Consider the following 21071-nt stretch of genomic DNA (forward strand, 5'->3'; position numbering starts at 1 on the left):
ATATCAAACCATGCTGTGATTGGTGCAAAGAGGGCCCTCAGAGTCTTCCTATTTAACATACCTCCCCACCACCCCAACTGAGGCCCCAAGTGGTGTGATGTCTCAGGAGGCAGAGAGGTGGTAGAACGGGACACAGGCCCCATCACACAGGTCCATTTTCTCCCATGGCAGCCACAGCAATCATGTCAATATCCCACTCACTCTCTTGAGAGGAAGCTGAGCCCATTCAGAGGCATCTCCTAGGGTCTGCTGAGGTTTAATCGCAAGGAGGAGCCAGAAGTCCGGCCTTGGGAGACTCCACCCCTGACTTAGATGGAAACCCCCCCCCCCCTTCCCGTACCTTCAGGCAGCCCAGGCCTCCTAGGCCTCCCTCCCCTCCGGGGCTCCACTTCCTGTGGAAGCCTCCTCCATTGTTTCATTTGCTTCTCAACCTGCAGGAGCTTCCTCCCATTCAACAGGCTCCTTCTGGAGCCTGGAAACCGATCTGAGGACACCTCTGCCCAGGCCTGGAAGGCACGCTCAGGGAGGGGGCTCCAGAGGCGGGGAACTGCCCCAGCGGGTGGTTTGTGCTCCTCGCGCTAGGAACCTGGGAGCTTGAGGACATTTTTTTAAATTGAGATATAATTCACATGCCATAAAATACAGCCCTTTAAAGTACACAATTCAGTGGTTTTTAGTATAGTCAGAAAGTTATATACCATCACCACTAATTCCAGTGGGGTTTCCATCACCCCACTAAGGAATCCCATACCCATTAGCAATCACGCCCCATTTCTCCATCCTCCAGCTCCTGGCAACCACTAATCTCTTTCCTGGCTCTCTGGGTTTGCCTATTCCAGGTATTTCATATACATTCATATACATGAATCCACACACGACGTGGTCCTTTGTGACTGGCTTCTTTCACTTAGCACAGCTTTCAAGGTTCTTGCATGTTATAGCATACATCAGTACTCCGTGTCTTTCGATGGCTGAATAATATCCCATTGTATGCACAGACCACATTATGTTTATTCAGTCATCTGTTGATGGACCTCTGAGTTGTTTCAGGTGCTCTGAACATTCACATACAGGTTTTTACTTAGACATATGTTTTCAGTTCTCTTGGGTATATAGCCAGGAGTGGAATTCCCGGGTCATCCGGTAACTCTATGTTTAACTTTCTGAGGAACTGTCCAACTGTTTTCCCAACTGGCTGCACCATTGTATCCTGCCAACAATGTACGATGACTTCAATTTCTCCGCATTCTTGTCAGTACTTATTGTTAGCTGTCTTCTTGATGATAGCCATCCTTGTGGGTGTGAAGGGACATCTCATGTGGTTTTGATTTGCATTCCCCCAAGGGCTACTGATGTTGAGCATCTTTTCATGTGCTTGCTGGCCATCTGTGTATGTTCTTTGGAGAAATGTCCATTCAAATGGCTAGAGGAGCTTGACGGAGGAAATGAAAGTGTGTGTGGCTGGGGAGGGGTGCCTTTTTGGGGCATAAACACTCAGAGGAAATTCAGAGATATTGAAACAAAAGTGACACCTGACGGGGAGGCGATGAGGCGTTTTGGCTTAGTGAAGGGCAGCGAGGGAAACTCTGCAAAGCTCACGGAAGGGTTCCTAACAAACTCCCAGAGGATATCGGCGGCGGGGCCGTTCTAAGCCCCAGGGCTCTCACCAGCAGAGACCAGGGAGTCACTATTGCAGGTGCTTCACTACATGCTCTACCTGCTCGGGCAGGCTCTCCGCAGCTCAGTGCCTCTGGTGCTTTCATTGTCTCTGTGCTTTGGTGGAGGGCACCGAGGCTCAGCGGTAACTAGGTCTGCGGGATGACATTGGTGCAGGGACTCAAGCTCAGGTGTTAATCCCACCATCGCTCGATGCTCCTTGTACAGGTTTGATGAGGGGAAGAAGCACAGTGCACTAGCCCAAGCTAACCTAACCAGGCACCCGGAAGACAGCAGTGCCAAGGGGCCAGGCCAGCCAGATGATGGGCTGGAGCCGAGGCTGGGAAGGCAAAAGTCACTGACTTGAAGGCCCAGCTCTGAAAGAAACCCAAGGGAGAGAGGAGGGAGAGGGACAGAGGGTCAGTGGACCCGCTCAGAACCTTCCACTTCCCTGTGGCCCATTCCACAGCCTGAGCCTCTGAGCAGAAGAGGGAAGCACTGGCCCGACCCCCTGGGTTCTGAGACCATGAGTCAGTGTATTGAGTGGTCAGTTGGTCACTAAATGGGGCTGGTCCGGCAGGTTGTCAGTCCCCTCTGAGCCCTTCCTGTGGGCTGAGGCCTCTCCTGAGGGACCGGCAGCAAACAGTCCTGATAGAGATCAGAGCGCCCCTCAGAAGGAGGGTCTTGAGTCCAGGGCTGTGTGTAACTTCTCCTGTGACATCCTGGGGGCCCTTCCCAGTCTGTGAAGACTGTCAGGGGCCAGCCTTGACAGGAGAGGGGCAGTTGGGGGAGTGAACCTGGCCTGGGCCGGGTAGCTGTAGGAATGAAGGGAAAAGCAGAGAGCCAGACCCCAGTAAAAAATCCCAGCCTTTCACTCCAGGTAGGCAAACAAGTTTTGGGGCCCCAGGAAGGTCAGGTAGTTCCAAGAGCCGGAGCCCTCAGCTCCAGAGCTAGCAGGCAAGGGGTCTGCGCACCTGTCAGTGGGTTGTGTGGCTGGTCCACACACGGGCCCACTCGTGTCCATCTGCTGGCAAGTCACTAGTCTGGCTAGCCTTTCAGGAGACTTGTCCACTTGGGGTGTTGCCTGGCCACCTGCCTGCAGCTGCCCGGAAAGCTGATCAGACCGTCGCCCTGAGACCTTGTTTTCCAGGTCAGTCAGACTCCGGAGGAAGGTCCACAAGGCAGAGGGTCTGCCTCTAGCTACCCCCCTCCAGGGACAGGAATTATCTTCCCTCTCACCAGCTGAGTCCGGGGTGGTGAGGGCCAAGGTTTCAGAGAGCTGAGAGGGAGGGCCGCCTTCCCCACCTGCTCTTTGCTGGAAAGACTCAGGGGCTGCTTTCTCTATCACCTTCCAGCTGCCAAGAGCAAATCCCAGGCACATGGTCGGTTTCCAGGTCCTCAGACCCGGTCTGAGCCCCAGCCCTCCCCACCACCACCGACCTGCTACATGAGCCTGAGTGACACCCTCCACTTTTCTTTTTTAAATATATTTTATTGATTTTCCACAGAGAGGAAGGGAGAGGGACAGAGAGCTAGAAACATCGATGAGAGAGAAAATCGACCAGCTGCCTCCTGCACACACCCCTACCGGGGATGTGCCCGCAACCAAGGTACATGCCCTTGACCGGAATCGAACCTGGGACCTTTCAGTCCGCAGGCCGACGCTCTATCCACTGAGCCAAACCGGTTTCGGCGACCCTCCACTTTTCTGAGCCTATTTCTTCATCTGTAGAGTGAGGACACAACATCTACTCCCAGGAGATAAGGCATCTAGGGCGCCTGGCCCAGGCCTGGCACACCGCAGGCCCCACTGAGCACCACTGCCCTCCCCTCTCCCGGTAAACTTCAAGCCCTCAAGACCACAAGGCCCAACTGATCCCATTCCCTTCCATGCACATCTGACTCCTCCAAGTTAACACCATCTCTGGATTGTCTCTCCTTCTCATCCTAACCCCAGTCAACCATAAGCCCTGGGCACCTGGACCCCTTCCCTCCATGCACACTCACCGTCCTGGGAGGCAGCTGCCCAGGTTTGGCGCCCCCAGCTGCAATCCTGCCGCGTGGCCTTAGACGAGGCGCCCCTTGGCCTCTTCATCCCAATGCAGGGATGATTATCCCCACTTCCCAGTGCAGACAGGGTCCACCAGGACGCGTCCACCCCACATTCAGCTGGGACACTAAAAGCCCAAAACCATACCTTAATGTCCACATTAACTTGATTTTGATATTCCACTGTTTTTTATTAGCATTTTTCCTTCTTACTCTTCCCTGACTGACCAGACCAAGCAAATGGCTTGATTGCTTATTATAGGAACTTTCTGAAAAACCGATCTGCTTTTCAAGGGAAACCATCAACAGAGTGTGTACCCACAAATTCTTTGAATCTCTATCCCCAAGATTCTTGCCTTGCTGTTTCCACCCACAAATCCTGCAGTGTTGGGTCATGATTCTTACCCAGTTCTGGTCAGGATCCTTCGCCCTCTACAGCAAGTGGCTCGGATGGAGGAGCGTGTCCTAAGAGCTACCATAGTCGAGCAACACTGTGAGGCTGACTGAGCTGGGCACACTCACCCATCCTCCTAGCAATCCTTTCAGGTGGCTGCTGTGACTCCATAATACAGATGAGGAAACTGAGGTACAGAGAGGGGAGGTGACTTATCCAGGGTCCCTGGGCTGGTAAATGGAAAAGCCTGGACTGGAACCCAGATCTGTCTGATTCCAGCAACCACAAGATGGTGGCTATAACAATGGCCTTAGAACAAACGCAAAAATAATCCCCAAGGAGCCATTTCTTCTTCAGGCCTGGCTTCCCGAATTGTCAAAGGTGGTTGTATGGGGACAGTCTGTCATTCTACCAGCTGATTCTTCTTTGTTTTTTGGTTTTTTTTTTGGTTTTTTTAAATATATATATTTTTTTATTGATTTCAGAGAGGAAGAGATAGGGAGAGAGAGATAGAAACATCAATGATCAGAGAGAATCATTGATTGGCTGCCTCCTGCACGTCCCCTACTGGGGATTGAGCCCACCTCCTGGGCATGTGCCCTTGACCGAAATAAAACCCGGGACCCTTTAGTCCGCAGGCTGATGCTCTATCCACTGAGCCAAGCTGGCTAGAGTTTACCAGCTGATTCTTTACCTAATCAGGGAGTCAGTCAGTCAGTTCACTGGTCAGTCAACACCCTTTTCTGATGGCCGCAGGGCAGGGATGGAGAGGGGTGTGGTGAGAGGGACACGTGGCCCCCAGTCCAGGGGGCTTGAGGATGGTTGGAGCTTAAGACTCAACCAAAGCCCAGATTTGAACTTTTAGGAGGGATCTGCTGGAAATGCCTAAGGATGAAGGAGGAGGGCTTGGATCAAGCAGGAACAAGGCAATGATACTTTCTCTCTTGAATGTTCCAGCCTGCCTCTCAGCAGAGAGAGCAAGACCTAGGGTCACTTATACCTGGTATGGTCTTGGGCCAGCAATTCAACCTCTCTGAGCCTCTAAACTAGAGCCATAGCCTTGCTTCTCAAGCCTGTGTGACGGTCACACAGGATAACGTCCTTGATCAACTCCAAGATGCCTCATGAACGCCAGTTTTGTCAGCTTTTGCCTCCAACTCACCAGGGAGTCTATTTCCAGGTCTGGCCACCAGGCCTCAGAATAACGTAGTTTCCTTCCTGTGGGGGGCTCAGCCCCAGCATTACTCTCTCACCTCCTTCTGATCCCTGAGCAACACCAACCCCTCTGGGTGCCCCCCTCCTCTGCTGTCTCTTCTCCTCCCTCCCCACCCCATCCCCATCAGCTCATTCTAAGACCTTTTCTTTTTTTTTTTTCCTAATCATTTCCCTGTGCAAGAGAAGGAAAGGTCCCTCTCCCACACACGCCACCACTCACACTTTGCCAGAGCCATCAAAGGACCTGGCAGAGACAAAATATAAGGCAGAGGTTACAACTGGGAGGGCCCGACCCATGTGTAGCTGTGTGAGCTGTGGACCATGAGGTGAATGACACCCTACGGAGTTGGGCCATGCATAGTCCTGCCTGGGGTACATCTGACTCCTGGACATTTTTGGAGGGCTTGCACAATGCCTGGCTTGTTGAGTGTTTTTAAACAAGTTAGTTTCCAGCATTTAAAAGTCAGAAAATTTCACATAAAACTCCAGATTTTTGTTTTCTTTTCTTGGAAGATTAGCAGATCTGGCGACAATGGGCCCACATTCCCATATGGCAACACTCAGCTAGTCCAAGCTGCTTGGCCTACACGTGGCAATTTGTCCTATTGGAGCCTCTTTGGGGGTGCCTGCCTGGTCTGCTTCCTGGACCCTCTTCACCTGCCTGGAGGATTCCCTGCCTGTGACCCCACAATAACACTGGGCCTGGGGAGTCCACTAGAGAGGAAGCCAGGGCCTGGTTAACCCTTTGCAGAGTGAGGAAACAGAGCCAACTAGGGCCATGACTTGCCCAGAGTCACCATGGCAGGGGCAGAGCTGCTCCCTGTTGGTTTAAGAATGAGAATGAAAATTCATTCCACACACACTGACAGCTTCCCAAATCAGGCCCCAGGGGACCCAGAGATAAGCAGACCCACTGCCTGCCCCTGGGGAGCTTCCAGTGTGTGTGTGTGTGTGTGTGTGTGTGTGTGTGTGTGTGTGTGTGTGGTGGGGCACGGGTGGGAGAGGGAAGGGGGGTGGGGGTGGGCAGACACCTAACACAGAATCACAATGACATGTGCTCACTAATGTGACACTAGTAGTTTTGGGACTATGGAAACACAGTGTAGAGGCCCTAGCCTAGATTGGAAGATTCTGGAAGGCTTCCTACAGGAAGAACCATCAGAGAGAAAGGCAGCAGTATGAAAGTGCAAAGACTGCTTAAGGAACAAAGCGTCTGGCAAGACTGGAATGCTGGGGTCAAGGTAGGGAGGTGAGGCTGGAGCAGTCAGAGGGGCCAGGCGGAGGGGCTGGGATTTGTTCTGAACCCAGGGATGAGGTCTGATTGGGCTTCCTAGGGAGACCTCCATGCCTGTGGGGGGAGAGTGGAGAAATCAGGCTGCGAACAGGAACCAAGGAGAAGGCAGGAGTGGGGTCTCGGGCAGGGAGTGGTAATGGGCCTGGGCCAGGTAGTGGCACATGGAGAGTTATCCGTGGATGCACCCGTGGGGAGTGGGGTGGGCAGGGCTTGGCGGGAAAGCAGCGGTGGGGAGTGCAAGAGGCCGAGTTGTCCTGGCGGCAGGGAAGGGGCACAGCTTTCTGTCTGGGTGTGCCACCACGGAGGCCAGAACTGTAGGGGGCGGGGTGCGTCCAGCCATAGACAAGGTGAGGTTGGGGTGGCACCGGGGCACCTAGGGGGAGATCCCAAGAGCATGGGCTTCAGGAGGGCCCATGAGAGGATATACCTTGAACCAGACCTCTGGAAGCCTGGGCGGCACGTGTGGAAAAAAGGTAGCAGAAGCCACAGGTGGGTAAACTTGCCCAGGGAGCCTGAGGAGCCCCCACCATGGGCCTCAACTGAGGAGAACACAGCAAAAGGAGGAACCATATTGGAACTCTGTTCAGGTGCCAAAGGTGGTGGTGATGGGGGCGGGGGGGGGCGGCTGTTTGTCACTAAGGAGCCAGGATGTTTTTGGAAAGTCCACCGGCTTCCAGCACTAACACACCCACAGCCCAAGCCTGCAAAGGGAAATATTCCCAACAGCAGATACTGGCCAATCCCTTCCTCATTACGATGGCACATACCTCTCTCCGGAGGTGCTGGCGTGGAAGGAGGGAGCCGCATCATAGCCAGGGCCTTCCTGCCTCGCTCCTGTGGCCCAGGCCAGCTATCTCTCCCTTCATAACCCCCGCCCCCCTTTGTGGGGCAGGTCCCTCAGCCCTTCCTCTGGGCTGTGGAGCTCATCACCCCCTTGCTTTCTTCCTGGCCCCTCTTATCTGATTAGGCAATGATCAACCCAACCGAGCAGAGGCCGCCCTGACCTGTGTCCTGAAGGACCACGTGAGGTCCCTGCTGAAACCCTCTTGGTCAAAGACTTTGGGTTAAAATATTGGTGTTGCCACACTGTGGCTGTGTGACCTTAAGCAGCTTATTCAGCCTCTCTAAGCCTCAGTTTCCTTCTCTGGAAGTGAGAGAAGAGTCTCACAGGAAAGTGCCCTGCCGGTTACACTGAAGTCTTCCACCATGGTCAGCCCCTCCTCCCTCCCACGCCATCTGCCGAAGCCCGAGTACAGAAGCCTCAGCCTCAAGGAGGTCAAGGCCACTGGGAGCCACTCTGTCTCATCCCCTCACCCCTAGTAAACATTATTCTCTGGGCCCCACTAGGTGCTTGCCATTCCCCAAATTCATTGCGGTTTTTTCCACCCCTCAGCATTTGCTGAGGAATGTCTTCTTCCTCCTCTGCAAACCACTTCTCATCTCTCAAGACCTGGCCCACCTTAAAATCATGATTGTTGATTTTGAGGTAAACTGAATGAGGGAGAAAACAGAGTGGGGGTGGGGGGGGGCTGTAAGGGAATTCTAGGGTAGGGTGGCGGCTCTGTGGAGCCCCTGAGTGATCCAGGGCTGGGCAGGGAGGGGGAAGACTTTAAAGGCATAGATCTTGGCTGTCATCTTTGGGAAATTCCTCCTCCTAGCAGGACCCTTGGGTGGTCTGCTGGGAGGACAATAGCCTGCTTGAGGTCCAGCTGTTGCAGGCCTCCCAGCTGCTGCTTCTTGAAGGAGATCCCTGCAGGGTGGGGGAAGGGGCCAAGCACTTTCTGGTGGTTTCCAAGCCAGGTCAGGGACCCTGTGCTGGGACTTTCTGTTCCCGGTTCTGGCCCCAGCTACCCATCTAGACCCAAGATGACCCTAAAAATGGTGATGAGGGCTTATGGGGAGGGTGCGCCCTGAGTCCAGTTTCCTTAGGCCTAAAACTCAGAGCCTGAGGCTCAGAGATAAGTGTCATTGGCCCAGGCCTTGTGGCCTCCAACCGCTACATCCAGCTCATCACTCTCTGTGCTTTACTCCCAAAGATCCCCGCTGTACTTCGCCTCACTCCACATCATGAATCTCTAGTCTTCAGTGGGCTTTCAAAACAGGTTGGAGGGAGGGAAGGAATGCCATGAGGGGAGGACAGCTTAGTACTGAGCCTTCCCCAGTACTACCTCTGCCCAGCCTGTGCTGAGTTCTGGGGCCTTAGGAATGAATCAAATCAGGCCCCACCCCCAGGGAGCTGCCAGTCTGGTGAGTTGGGTGTTGTTCTTTGTAATGTCAAGCATTGGTGCTTAGGGCTCAGGGCTGCAGGCCATGAGGGGCAGTAGGGGCGGTAGGGGCCAGGTTTACTTCCTTTCCACCGCTAGGGTGTGGCTGAGGCCCCGGCTGGCCTCCTACAGATAGCCAAGGCCCCTAACACTGAAGGGAAGACCGGACCCTGCCCTCAGCAGAGGCCTTGCTCCACTGCTCCCTCCAAAGACAGAAGACTGAGCTTCTCCGAATAGGAAGGGAGAAAGTGACCACCTTGGCCAACACTGTACAGATGGAGAAAGTGAGTCCCAGAAAGGGACAGAAGCAGACTGGACATTGGATGCCTGGCACCCGGCTGGGGGGTCCAAGCAAGCGCTCCATTTGGTTCACAGCTGCCTGACATCTGGCTCAGCAGGCAAGGCCCAGCCTGGAAGGAAATAACTCCTCCCCACACACATACTGCCCGCTCCCCGTCACTAGCACCCAGGGGAAAAGCTTGCTTTGTCTGGAGTCGGGGGGGGGGGGGGGGGGGGGGGGAAGTGCCCAACGTAGGTGGAGGCTCCCCACTGTGGGGTCTGTGGAAGGGCAGATGAAGCCGCATGGGCACTGACAGAGAGGAAAGGGCTTTGGCATCAGGTAAAGCTGGATTCTGGCCCCTACGCTGCTGCTTGCTTGCTGGGCGACCTTGGGCGAGTCACTTGCCCTCTCTGAGCATCTGTTTCCTCTCCTATTAAAAAGGTGAGAGCATGTCACTGCAGTCTCATAAAGCCAGTGCTGCAGAGCTGAGATTTGAACCTCGGGCTGCGGGTGTTTTCTCTTGCCCCAACTATCTGCCCTGGATCGGCTCACATTTGAACCCAGAAGACCTGGGGAAAGCAACAGAAACAACACCAGGAACAAAGGAGGATGAACCACAGAGAGAGGGTCAAACAGCATATGGGAGAGAGGCTACTGCCAGCGGAGAATCAGTCCGAAAGGCTTCCTGGGGGAGTGGGTGTTTGGAGGAATTGGAAAGTGGCAGGTTTCACCAGAATGGGATGTGGGTGGAGGGCGGGGCTTCCAGGTGAAGGTAAAGCTGAGCAAAGGTGTAGCGGGGGGGACAGTGGCTTTTCTGAATCACAAAATGGGACTGGCTTTAGATCAGGGGTGAGGAACGGCCTGCCCTTTGGGCCCTGGAAGGCCCACAAAAGCATCTGGTCTGGCCCTGCCAAGGCATTAGGGGTGAGTCAATTAAATGTTTGACCAAATACATAGCAGGCTAATTTTTAAGTTGATAATTTTGTATGGCCCACGACTGATGTTATAATTATCCAAATGGTCCTTGTAGAAAAAAGGTTCCCCACTCCTACCTTAGCTTATGTCCTCCAGCCCCTCCCTCACAGACAAGGAAGCTTTACCTGTTGCCTAAGGGCATGACCGCGACTCCTCTCTGCCTCTGGCTGGGACCGCTGGTCCCTCCCCCTCCAGCGAGCTGGGACTGGGTCTCTTTTCAGGCTGCAGGCTCTGGCCCTGCCCCACCTGCATCCCCACGTCCCTCCCAGAAAGAGAGCCTGGGGAAGCGGCCACGGCTCGGGTTGGGACTTAGGAAGATAGGCCAGGTGTACCTTCTGGTGGCAGAGTGGGCAGATGCTGGGGCCAGCTTCCTGCTTTATGGGTGTAGGTGGTGGTGGTGTGTGTGTGAATTAGGGGGCAGCTAGAGAATATTCCAGAACGGAGCCTAGCAGGGCTCAGAATAACAGTCAGGGTAGGGCAGGGCTGGGGAGCTGGTGCAGTAATGGCCAAAGTCTCTAGTTTAGTTTCTTCCCATACCCATAGGATTGCCAACTCTCCCTCCCATAGCTCACCAAGGCCGAGGGGGAAACTGGTTTGTCAGTGGCCCATCTCCAAACCTCATTGTCATCTCTCCTGTGCGGCCCCCAGAGGAAGTATCCATCCCCACCCTTCCTGCCAGGCCACAGTCCCCAAGCCATGGTGTCACAGCCCAATCTGCCTGCTGGGCCCGCTAAGCCTCCATCAGCCACAGAGCCCTCGCGGCCGCACTCCAGGGAGCAAGCCCGGCCTTGCCTGAGTCGGTGTGAAGCTAACACGATTAGGAGGGGACAGACAGCTGGAGGGACGCCAGAGGCGATCGCTGCAGGGTCCGGCACGGAGAGCCACCCTGTCCGAAGATCAAAGATTATTTGTTTCTTCCACTTTCCTCCCCAGGCCTAAGAGAAGTTCAGCGCTAAGTTCAGAACCACCGCCCTCTCCGCCCTCTCCGCAGGTGCTTCAGTCACTCCCCAGGCTTGGCTTCTCAAGGCTTCCAGGCATTTCCCCTCTGGCCTCCTCCCCACCTGGCAGCCGATGCACATCGGTCTCTGCCGTCCCTTCTCTGCTGATCTTTCTGTTGCTCTGTCTGCAGATCTGTAGGTCTGTCCTGTATCTGTCTCCTTCTGGTTCTCTCTCTCACTATCTCTTCTCCTAGTCTCTTCGGCAGCCCTCTCTCGGGGGCTGGTCTCTGCATGCTTCTGGGTCCTGTGCACGCTCCGCAGACACCTGCTAACCTTTGTCTTCTCCCTGTGTCTGGCCTGGCCTGGCCTTTGTCTGACTCTGCATATCTCTGGGCTTGTTCTGTCTCTGACTACACTTCTCTCCACCTCTCTTTTTTCTGCTGTGTTTGTCTCTGTCTTTGGCTGCTTCAGAGAGGGGAAACAGGGCTTGGTGAAGGAATCAGGGGGAGAGGGGGCGGGGGGGGGGGAGTTGCCTTTCTATTGCCCTGTTTGTTGTGTGGACGAAAGGGGCCACATGCTGACCTGACAAGCTCAGGGGAGGCCTGCTTGGCAGTCTTGCAAACTCAGAGACCTAAAGTAACCACAAAGGATGGTCTGAAATGAAACTTTAACTAAAAGCAGTTATGGTGGGTAAGTCCTAGGCCCTTTACCTTAACTGAGCCTATCTGTCTTTTTGCATCTATGGTAACATCCTTGAAATGTCAGGGTAACATATAACTTCCCTTTTTCCAGACCCCTTGGGGCACAACCTAATGTGCCTGAGCACCAGGATACCACAAATTTCTTCATTGTTATCATGTTAATTGTTGACTGTTAACTATCCTGTACCCACCTAAGTATGTGTCTATCATTTTACTTTTTATCCAATCCCAGAGGTTTCCCCGCTTTGCTTTCTCCCACCTCTCTCTATCACCAGTGGATTTCATATAACCCACCTATGTCCCCCTCCTTTGGTTGCAATGTATAAAAATAGGTGAAAAAACTGCCATTCTCTGGAGCACTATCCCAATCCGTTGAGATACTGCTTCCTGGCAATTGTCGACAGTTTGGCTCAAATAAACTCACAAAAATTCTTTACAGGTTTGAATGTTTTTACACTAACAGTCGCTGTGTCTCATAAGGTCCCCTGCCTCCAGCTGAGTAAACAGCGTCCCTTCCTGCCCCTCCCGCAATTCACTCATTCATTCCACACACTCTCACAGGTGCCGGGCCCTGGGTAAGGAACCGCGAGCCCCCCACCTCACCCCAACACACCCATTTTGGCTCAACAGCTGCACCCTCCACATTGAGAATGCGGCCCCCATATTCCCTCCCGATACCCCTTCCTTACTTCGTCCAGACTTACCTATCCTGGGTCCCATGACTGTGTGGGGTGCAGTGAGTTCCAGCCCCTCTTTCAACCCCAGGACTGGAGTGTAGCAGGAAAGAGGGAGTGAGCTCTTATCAGGGACTCCCAGACACAAGTCTCAAGCCGCCGCAGGCACGTGCTAACGTGGGGCCTCCAGGCACTGGCCGGTGCTTCTTCGATCACAAGGCAGCTACCTTTTCCAGGTGTGGGTAGGGAAGTCCTGCTCAAACTTGACCCCACTCTCCAAGTGCCTGTCTGCCTTGATCACTTGTTTCTTCTGTCTCTCTCTGCTCCGGCCCCCTATCTGCACCCTGGCTTACAAACTCACAATCTCTTTCTCTCTCTGAATCCCTCTGATCTCTGCCTGGGGCAGCCCAGGGCCAGTTGTGCAGGAGGCTGGGTTTGTTTAGATCCAGCCCCACGGATGGGAGGAGGCTGCTGTCAGCCTGCTTCTTCCCAGCCTCTTGCCTCAGCATTTCCCTTGGATATTTTTTCTTCCTCTGTTAGCAGTGGAGAGGTGGGGCCAATGGGAGTGTCCCCAAGCCCTGGGGTCATTCAGTCCTGATTCTTCTCACTGTGCTCCCTGATCCACTAAGCTCTTGTCCCCCTCACTGAACTTCTGTTACTGTTCATGAGCCCCTGTTTCCCCACTGTCCTCCTTCACCGAACCCCTGTCCTCCTCAAGCTCTGGTTCCCTCTCACTGAACCCCCATCTCCTCCAAGGATTTAGAGCAAGGAGGGACTCTGTCCATTGGGAATAGCAATGGCCAGCCCACCTGGTAGGGACTCACAGTAGCAGCTCCATAAAGCATGGCCCTCTCGATGGGGGGCGGGGGGGGCGGGGGGCGGAAGGAAGGGGGAGGAAGAGCAGGAGGACAACTATGAAATGAAATTTCCAGAGTTTCCTGGGCTGAGGCTGAGGATGGAGGACTTGGAGCCAGATGGACCTTGAGTCCCATCTCAGCCCATCTCAAAATGTCAATCACTGGTCAAGTGGCCTTAGGCAAGTCTTTGCACCTCTCTGAGAATGTTCCCTCATCTATAAAGAAGGGACAATATTCCTCACCTGCAGGGCTGCTGTGAAAGTTTAGTGAGCAAGAAGCCATGTCTGAAGTCCTGGAGCTCAGAGAAGGGAGCATCAGAGGCGGCTCAGAACCAGGCAGCATGAGAGAAAGCTAATCCGCCTTGCCTCTTCCTGCTTACTCAGCATTTTCACACCTGCAGCCCCCTCGGCCCTCCTGTTGACCTGTAGGCCAGGAATTTATTCCCTCAGGTGACAGATGAGGCATTGAGTCTCTGGATCTGCCCAGAGGTCACCAAGCTAGTAGGGGAACCTGACTCAGTTCCAGAAATAAAGTCTTTGCATGAAACGGGAATGTGGGTTTGGAGTCTAACTTTCATGGTATAATGACTGAGAAATATCATCAGCGCCACTTGGCTCCTAGTGGCTGTATGAGGATTTTAGGAGGAAGTGAGGAGTATCCTATTAATAAAAGGCTAATATGCAAATCAACTGAATGGCGAACGACTGGTCGCTATGACACACACTGACCACCAGGGGGCAGATGCTCAAAGTAGGAGCTGGCTCAGCGCTAAGGATGTCCCATGGCTAGCTTAGACCCGCTCCCCATGGGGAGCGGGCCTAAGCCATTAGTCAGACATCCCCCGAGGGCTCCCAGACTGCGAGAGGATGCAGGCCAGGCTGAGGGACACCCCTCCAAATGCACAAATTTTGTGCATCAGGCCTCTAGTTGGAAATAATCACAGATTGGCCTGGCCCATAGTAGGAACTGCGAGTCCTCACTGAGATTGGTGGAGGTGCAACTTTCCAGATTCCAAATGGAAGGTGCATGGTTGAGAGAAGGAAGGTTCCTTTAGACTTTCTGGAAGCCCAGTTGCCCCTAGCTTGGCTCTGGGGGGTGAAGAAATTATGCACCTGGATTGGTCTGGGTGTGTGCTGGGGATGCTGTAGGCAGTTAGACAGACATGAGCAGAGCAAGGACATTGGGCCAGGTACAGAAGGTCACCAGGATGGGAAGCCCCAGGTGCCTAACAACGGACAATCAATTGTAGGGGGGACCTCACCTCCCTCCACCCCAGGGTGACTTTTCCTCCCCCAGCATATCTCTGGTCATGAGGTTTAGACCCCCTGACCTTTCTTCCCTAGAGATAACAACTAGGCCTCAGTTGTATTTCAGCTCTAGGCCCAGAAAACCAATAAAACCAGACCAGTGACTCTAGGGCTGCCCTCAGGACCAGCTGCATTGAATAATGACCCCCTCCCCGGGTGCTGACCAGTCAATCAGTGGAGACCACAACCCTCAAAGGACACACCTGTTAACTACGGAATATTCTATGAACATTGCGGACGGATCACGAGAATTCTCTCTTCATATGACACAGTGTTTTACAAAGTATCATACTTTAAAAAGATATTAGCCTGTAAGAACATGTAATAAATAACTTCAAAATGCAATGGGTATTTAATTTTAAAGCGTGCCTTTAACATTTATGTAAAACGTGTTTTGTACTCGTTCAGTAGAAACTTATCTGGCCACTGGGTAAAGCTAGCAATAAAACTACTGGTCCGCAATGTGTTAAGATCTTCCCCTGGGACCTGCTCTAAACTCTCCACCTTTAAACCCTTAGGAAGGAGGACCCAGTGCGCTCTCCCTCCAGGGAGTACGCTTGAGTCTTTTCCTTCCCTTCCCCGCCCCCTCCCCAGTCGAGTTACCAATAGCTTCCTCACTCCCATGCTCCAAGGGCCCTTCTTTCACCTTCAGAACTTGTTTGCTAAGCTCATTTCTTCTAGGAATTACTTTTTCTACCTCTGTGATTTGCCCAGTAAATGTTCTCTTACAGTTTGGGTCTGGACTTTGAGTTCTTTCCTAGCCCGAACCCAAGTAATGAGGCTGCTGAACCCAGGTTTGGTCTGAGCCCCACCAGTCAGACACACGGTGCCATTCCCTCCTACAATAGGACTAACTTGCCTGATAAAGTTCACCTCAATGCATAGCACCCCACGGGGCATGGAAGACACAGGAACGGTCTTCATTTACCACCTCAGCCTCCCCATGCTGACACATCCTGGTCCAAGAACAATCCTGAACTCACCTGTGGACTTGGAGCAAGGGTCATGTACCCAGGAGCCTCTGGGAGTTAGGCTGACAAGCCCTGGAATGGCTCTTGGGCTAATCCTGCATTGAGGCCCCACTGTGGGCGGCCCTAGGCTGAGGTCTGACCAACGTGTTTGCACTCCAGCTCTGCCACTTGCCAGTGTGGTGTTCGCTGAGCCCTGTGCACTTTACAGAGCCCCACGATATGTGCGGATTGCAACACCATCTGCGAATTCCCCAGTTTGCAAACTTGATGCCTTTTTTGAGTCCTGTGCTGTCGGCAAAGCCTGGCACAGCGTGCAGCTTCCAGGCCCCATGACGTTCACACAGTCCCGTGTCCTCGTGCCGAGCCTGACGCTGTTAGTAAAACCTCAGGGAGTTTGCAGAACCCAAGCCTTTCCCCTCTTTGCATCAACCCACATAAGAAAATGTTTTTTGGTGTTTTTTTGTTGTGTGTGTGTTTCTTTGTTTGTGTGTGTGTGTGTGTGTGTGTGTGTGTGTGTGTGTGTGTGTGTTTTGCAAACTAGGCAAAATAGGAGACTTCATTTTCTAGAACTCGCTAAGCTTGGGTACAAGGGAAGAATCCTGGGCTCCAGGCTCAAGACCTCAATTCTGGTCCCAGCTCTGTCACTGCCTTGCAGTGGCCCTTTAAGCAAGTCCTTTCTCCTCTCTGAGTCTCGGTCTTTGCATCTGTTTAATGGAGATTGTGAGGTCAAGATGCCGACCTTCTGAACTGTTATGAGAATCGCTGTGAGGATGCCCAGAAGATGGGGGTGGGGGGGGGCAGGAGGAAGACTGGCCAGAGGCTCCTTCCTGAAAAGGTTCCAAACTGCCCGCTCAGCACCTTTGCTCCCACTTCCCCCTGGCCTGGCAGCCAGGGAGCGGATATCTATAAATGAGCCCTTGTCTGAGCAGACAAGTGAGAGCCTCAGCCAGAGCCTCAGCCTTCCCCACCCCCAGGTGCTGCCTGGGGGTCAGACCCCAAGCTGTGTAGACGTGCCCCCATGCATGGCTCTTTAAATCCGTCCAAGGAAGGGGAAGTCATCGTTATTCCACCCGTGAGGACTCTGACCCTCAGCGACGCTGGTTACTTGCCCAGGGCTACATGTCAGGTTTACGCACAGCAGAGGTTGGGATCTGAGGCAAGGACAGCAAAGACGGATGCACGACACTCAGGAGGTCAGAGCTGGAAGGAACCTCAAGTTCATTTCATTCAACCCTTCCCTTTTTGAGATTGGGAGACTGAGGGCCGAGGAGAGGCCGGCTCTGCTGTATGAGTCGTGACTGTCTGTCCTTAGGTTTCAATTTCTCTCTGTAGTGGATGAGAAACAAGACCCCGTCCTGCCAACAGTTCAGGACTTCCCCATCTTTGTTGGCACGCCTCTTGGGTCAGAACCCAGGAAATGTCCCAACCCTGTGAGGAGAAGCTCAGGTTGGCAGGCAGGTGGGTATCTGGCCTGGCTCCGCAGCCCCACCACCTTGGCTCAGCACAGCCAGCCCTGCACATCTTAACCCCTCTGGGAGGTTCCTCCTCAGGAAGCCCTTTTGCCCAACTGCCTCCACTTCCCACCAGCCTCTCCCTCCAGCCTAGAGAGAATGCATGCCATGCTAGAAGCTCTGGCACCCCTCCCTGAACGTGGCAGCCCTGTGCCCCAGAAAGAGCATGAGCTTTTCCGTCAGATAGTTCAATCCTAACCCAGTAAGAAGATCTGAGACTCAGTTTCCCCATCTGTAAATCGGAGATGACAAAACTGCACTAAATTCTATCATCTCGCCCTATCATCAATATGGTACGTGCATAGCTTCTCTCTCCCAGGAGAGTGTAAGCTCCCCGGAGGCCTCGCTGGGGAACCCGAGGCTAGTTACTTGCCCTTTCTGATCCTCAGTGCCCTTGTCTGTGAAATACTTCCCATGGCCGCTATAAGGCTCCGATGAGCTGATGGATGGATTAGTCCTTGCTAAGTTCTGGAGAGCCGAGCAAACGCTCGCCATTATTCATATGGAGATGATGGCAATGGCAATGACTTATAATTCTGGAAGCAGAGGAAAGGGAGAAGTAAATCAGGGGTGTGCCAGGTGGGTCTGACCTCACTGACACTCCCATGAAAATAAGTCATAGGAAAAGGCCTCCTGAGGTGGGAGGGAGCTCAAGGGCAAGTTTGGGTTCAGTGGGCAGGTTGGGTGTTAGCAGGCCATTGTTAGCAGCTATTGTTCTGTGGGTGCTACAGGGTGGCCCCTCTCAGAGGTCCAGACTCGGCATTGGCTGGCCTGTGGCCCCAGCCCCGGCTCTGCCTCCAGCACATTGGCATTGGTCAGGTTCCACTTCCTGCCTGGTCCTCAGTTTCCTTATTATAAAATGTGTGTGTGGCGGCCCGGGGGGGGGGGGGGGGGGGGGGCGGGCAGGGGACGGCGGGAGGGGAGGGTTAAGAGGAAACGTCTCATTGTGCTCCATCCCTGCCTTTTGGGAGGGACTGTGGGAGGTTGGCGTTTGTAAAGTGCCACGTTCGGGACATGAGGGATTACAGTAATTAATAATTAAGCTCCTGGGAGAGAGGGCATGGGGGCGGGGATGCTGGGAAGGCTGGGAGAGAAGACCGGGAGCAAGCACATGCCCCTGGCTGCAGGTAGTTTGGAGCAAGAGCCCCAATTTCCTGAAGACTTTGCAACACTGCCCCCTGGGGGCCAGAGAAGAGACTTGTGCTCGGGCTTTTTCTGCAAGATGACAATGAGGGAAAGGGGGCTGGAAGGACTACTGTCAGAAGAGGCTGACATGCATAGGCCAGAAGCAGCCCAGGAAGAGCAATCACTGCCTGCTCCTCACTCTCCCTCCCCTCCACACAGTCTACTCCTCTTCACACGTCTCTCAAACCGGCCCACTTCCTCCCACCACCAGCAGCTCTGGCTGGCCAAGCCCCAGCCTCCTCTCCACCTCTGGCCTTACCTTCCAGCCCATCTTCTTGGGAAACAGAAGAAATTTTCCAACCATTAAATCTAATCATACTCCTCCTCCCTGCTTAAGACCCTGTCCCTGCCCCCGACCCCGGCCCTCGGGATAAGCCCATCGTTCTAAGCCTGCTCTAGAGGGCCCTTGTCCCTCTGTCACTGTCTTCTGCAAGTTCAGTGTCTTCACTTGCGAGTGAGATGAAATAGTGGGTGGTCAACAACAAGGCTTTGGGGCTGGACCATGAGGGTGTAACTCCTGGCTTCTCCACTTGGGAGCTATGCTACTTAATTCTCCGTAGGCATTTTTGTTGTGGTACATGCCCATAACATCAAATTTGCCATTTTAACCATTTTAAGTATACAGTTCAGTGGCATTAGGTACATTCACATTGTTGTGCAACCATCACCGACATCCCTTTCCAGAAATTCTTCGTCTTCCTAAACGGAAACTCCATATCCATGTGTTACTTCATTCTTTATGCCTCTGTTTTCTCACCTGTAGGATGCGGCTAAAAAATGGACATGCTTGGCACAGTGCCTGGTAGGTAGGGGCTCAACAATTAGTACTGTCATTTTTTCTACCTCTTTATCTTTAACAGACAAAACAGACTTTATTTTTTTTACTTTTTTATTGAATTTATATAAAATTACATAGGTTTCAGGTGTACAAATCTATAATACATTATCTGTATATTGTATTGTATGTTTACCACCCTGAGTCAAGTCTCCTTCCTTCACCATTTATCCCCCTATACTGTGTTTTACCACCCCCCACCCCTCTTTCCCTCTGGTCATCATCATACTGTGGTCTATGAGTTTTTGTTTGTTTGTTTTTTGCTTAATCCCTTCACCCTTTTCACCCAGGAAACTGCTCTGGAAAGGAAGTGAAGCAGCTTGCATGGGTTATCTAAAGAAACCCAAAGGCCAGTCCCGCCCATCACTGGGACGCCAAGACCACCAAGCAGACCCTCGCTGACCTTGCTGTCTCGGCTGGGACTTCCTGCTGCCACCACAGCAGCCCCTCTCTGAAGAACGCAGCCGTCCTCGGTCCAGGATATTGCAGGGAACTAGGATCTTTCAACTGGGCACCAAGTCTTGCCCCTGTGCCACCTCTTCCTAAATATGGAGGAAAGGCTTGTCATGGGCTGATCCTTGAGGAATTCCTCCAGTTCCTTTATCCTAAAACCAGTGTACCAAGACCCAGTGTGCTCAGAACTGGGCTGAGCCTATATTTTCTGCTCAAAGAAATACATGTGATTATTCCAGACACCATCTCTGCCGTATCAACAATAGGGTTGATTGTCTATGTGATTTAAAAATATGGTACCTCGATTGGGGAATTTACTGATAAACTCAATGAGCAAAAAACGCCCGACTGCTATAGACGATGCGAAACAGGCTTCCATCAAAAACATCCAGGGTGTGCCCTAACCGGATTAGCTCAGTGGATAGAGCGTCGGCCTGCGGACTCAAGGGTCCCAGGTTCGATTCCGGTCAAGGGCATGTACCTTGGTTGCAGGCACACTCCCAGTAGGGAGTGTGCAGGAGGCAGTTGATTGATGTTTCTCTCTCACCGATGTTTCTAACTCTCTACCCGTCTCCCTTCCTCTCTGTAAAAAAAATCAGTAAAATATATATTTTTTAAAAACATCCAGGATGCAATTGACCTGGAGAAGTGACAGCAGGCAGTGTTCAAAAGCACCATTGCCGTTTTCATGTCCAGAGCACTAACAGTGCTATGGCCTGGAAAGGTTACTTACTGGAAACGGCTGCATTGAGTGTACAAGGAGGTGAAGAATCGCCTGGACTATCACATCTCTGTGCAGAACACGATGCGTCGAAAGGAACAAGAGCACATGGCACAATGGGTGGAGAAGCACGTGGTGCCGAGCATTTGGGCACAGCAGGAAAAGGGGGCGGCTGCCAAGTGCACTGCAGCTCTGAAGCTGCTGGCAAAGCAGGCTCAGCCCAGCCAGTTCCGTAAACACATCTATCCCGATGGAGACCGCGAGGAACAGTGACTAAATGGAAACTAGGCCGTGTGTCAAAATCTTTCTGTATCGCCGTTCTGCTGGAGTTACAGTTTACCCCACATAAAAACGAAAAGCTGGAGTTTCATAGACTCTCGATTCCAATAATTACAGGCTGTTGTTCCTTGTGTTAAGCCCCTATCCCAGTGGTCAGCAAACTCATTAGTCAACAGAGCGGCAAACCGCGGCTCTCGAGCCGCATGTGGCTTGCGAGCTGCAGTTTGCTGACTGCTGATCTAGTGAGAGAATTAAAACAATCTATTGGCCAGTGAACAAAAGAAAAAAAGAAATCCATAGGCCGTTACTGCCTGATTCATTGCTGTGACTGGGGGGTTTAGGAGAGTTAGGAGAGCTGCTGCAGGCTTCATCCAGCAAGATGAGTCACTTCCTCTCCTGGTGGGGCTATGAGCCTGAGACGGGGAAGGTAGGAAGCAGAGTGCGTGTAGGCAGCTGCTTCTCAGCCAGGCTGGCCCTCCACCAGTGAGAAGTGCGCGGGCAGGGAGAATTCT

General features: G+C 52.9%; 1 protein-coding gene and 1 pseudogene across 2 annotated transcripts in view; one reads left to right on the forward strand and one right to left on the reverse strand.

The window, feature by feature from the left end:
- The window catches only part of SLCO2B1 (solute carrier organic anion transporter family member 2B1), a 61214-nt gene extending 45610 nt beyond the window's left edge, over positions 1–15604 (reverse strand). The window contains exon 1 of one of the 2 annotated variants that reach the window (XM_008149978.3): positions 15588–15604. Coding sequence is in view for 1 of the 2 variants with exons in the window: in XM_054725361.1 (XP_054581336.1) it covers positions 12471–12486 (16 nt within the window). In the remaining variant the exon portion in view is untranslated. Of the gene's footprint in view, positions 1–12470; positions 12890–15587 lie in introns of those variants that run through there. The other variant, XM_054725361.1, reaches the window with a different exon arrangement.
- A 300-nt stretch (positions 15605–15904) lies between these two features.
- LOC129151298 (ATP synthase F(0) complex subunit B1, mitochondrial-like) lies at positions 15905–20553 on the forward strand (annotated as a pseudogene).
- Positions 20554–21071: the final 518 nt, after the last annotated feature.

This window comes from Eptesicus fuscus, chromosome 13, assembly GCF_027574615.1.
Source record: "Eptesicus fuscus isolate TK198812 chromosome 13, DD_ASM_mEF_20220401, whole genome shotgun sequence".
In the NCBI taxonomy this organism is placed as follows: Eukaryota; Metazoa; Chordata; class Mammalia; order Chiroptera; family Vespertilionidae; genus Eptesicus; species Eptesicus fuscus.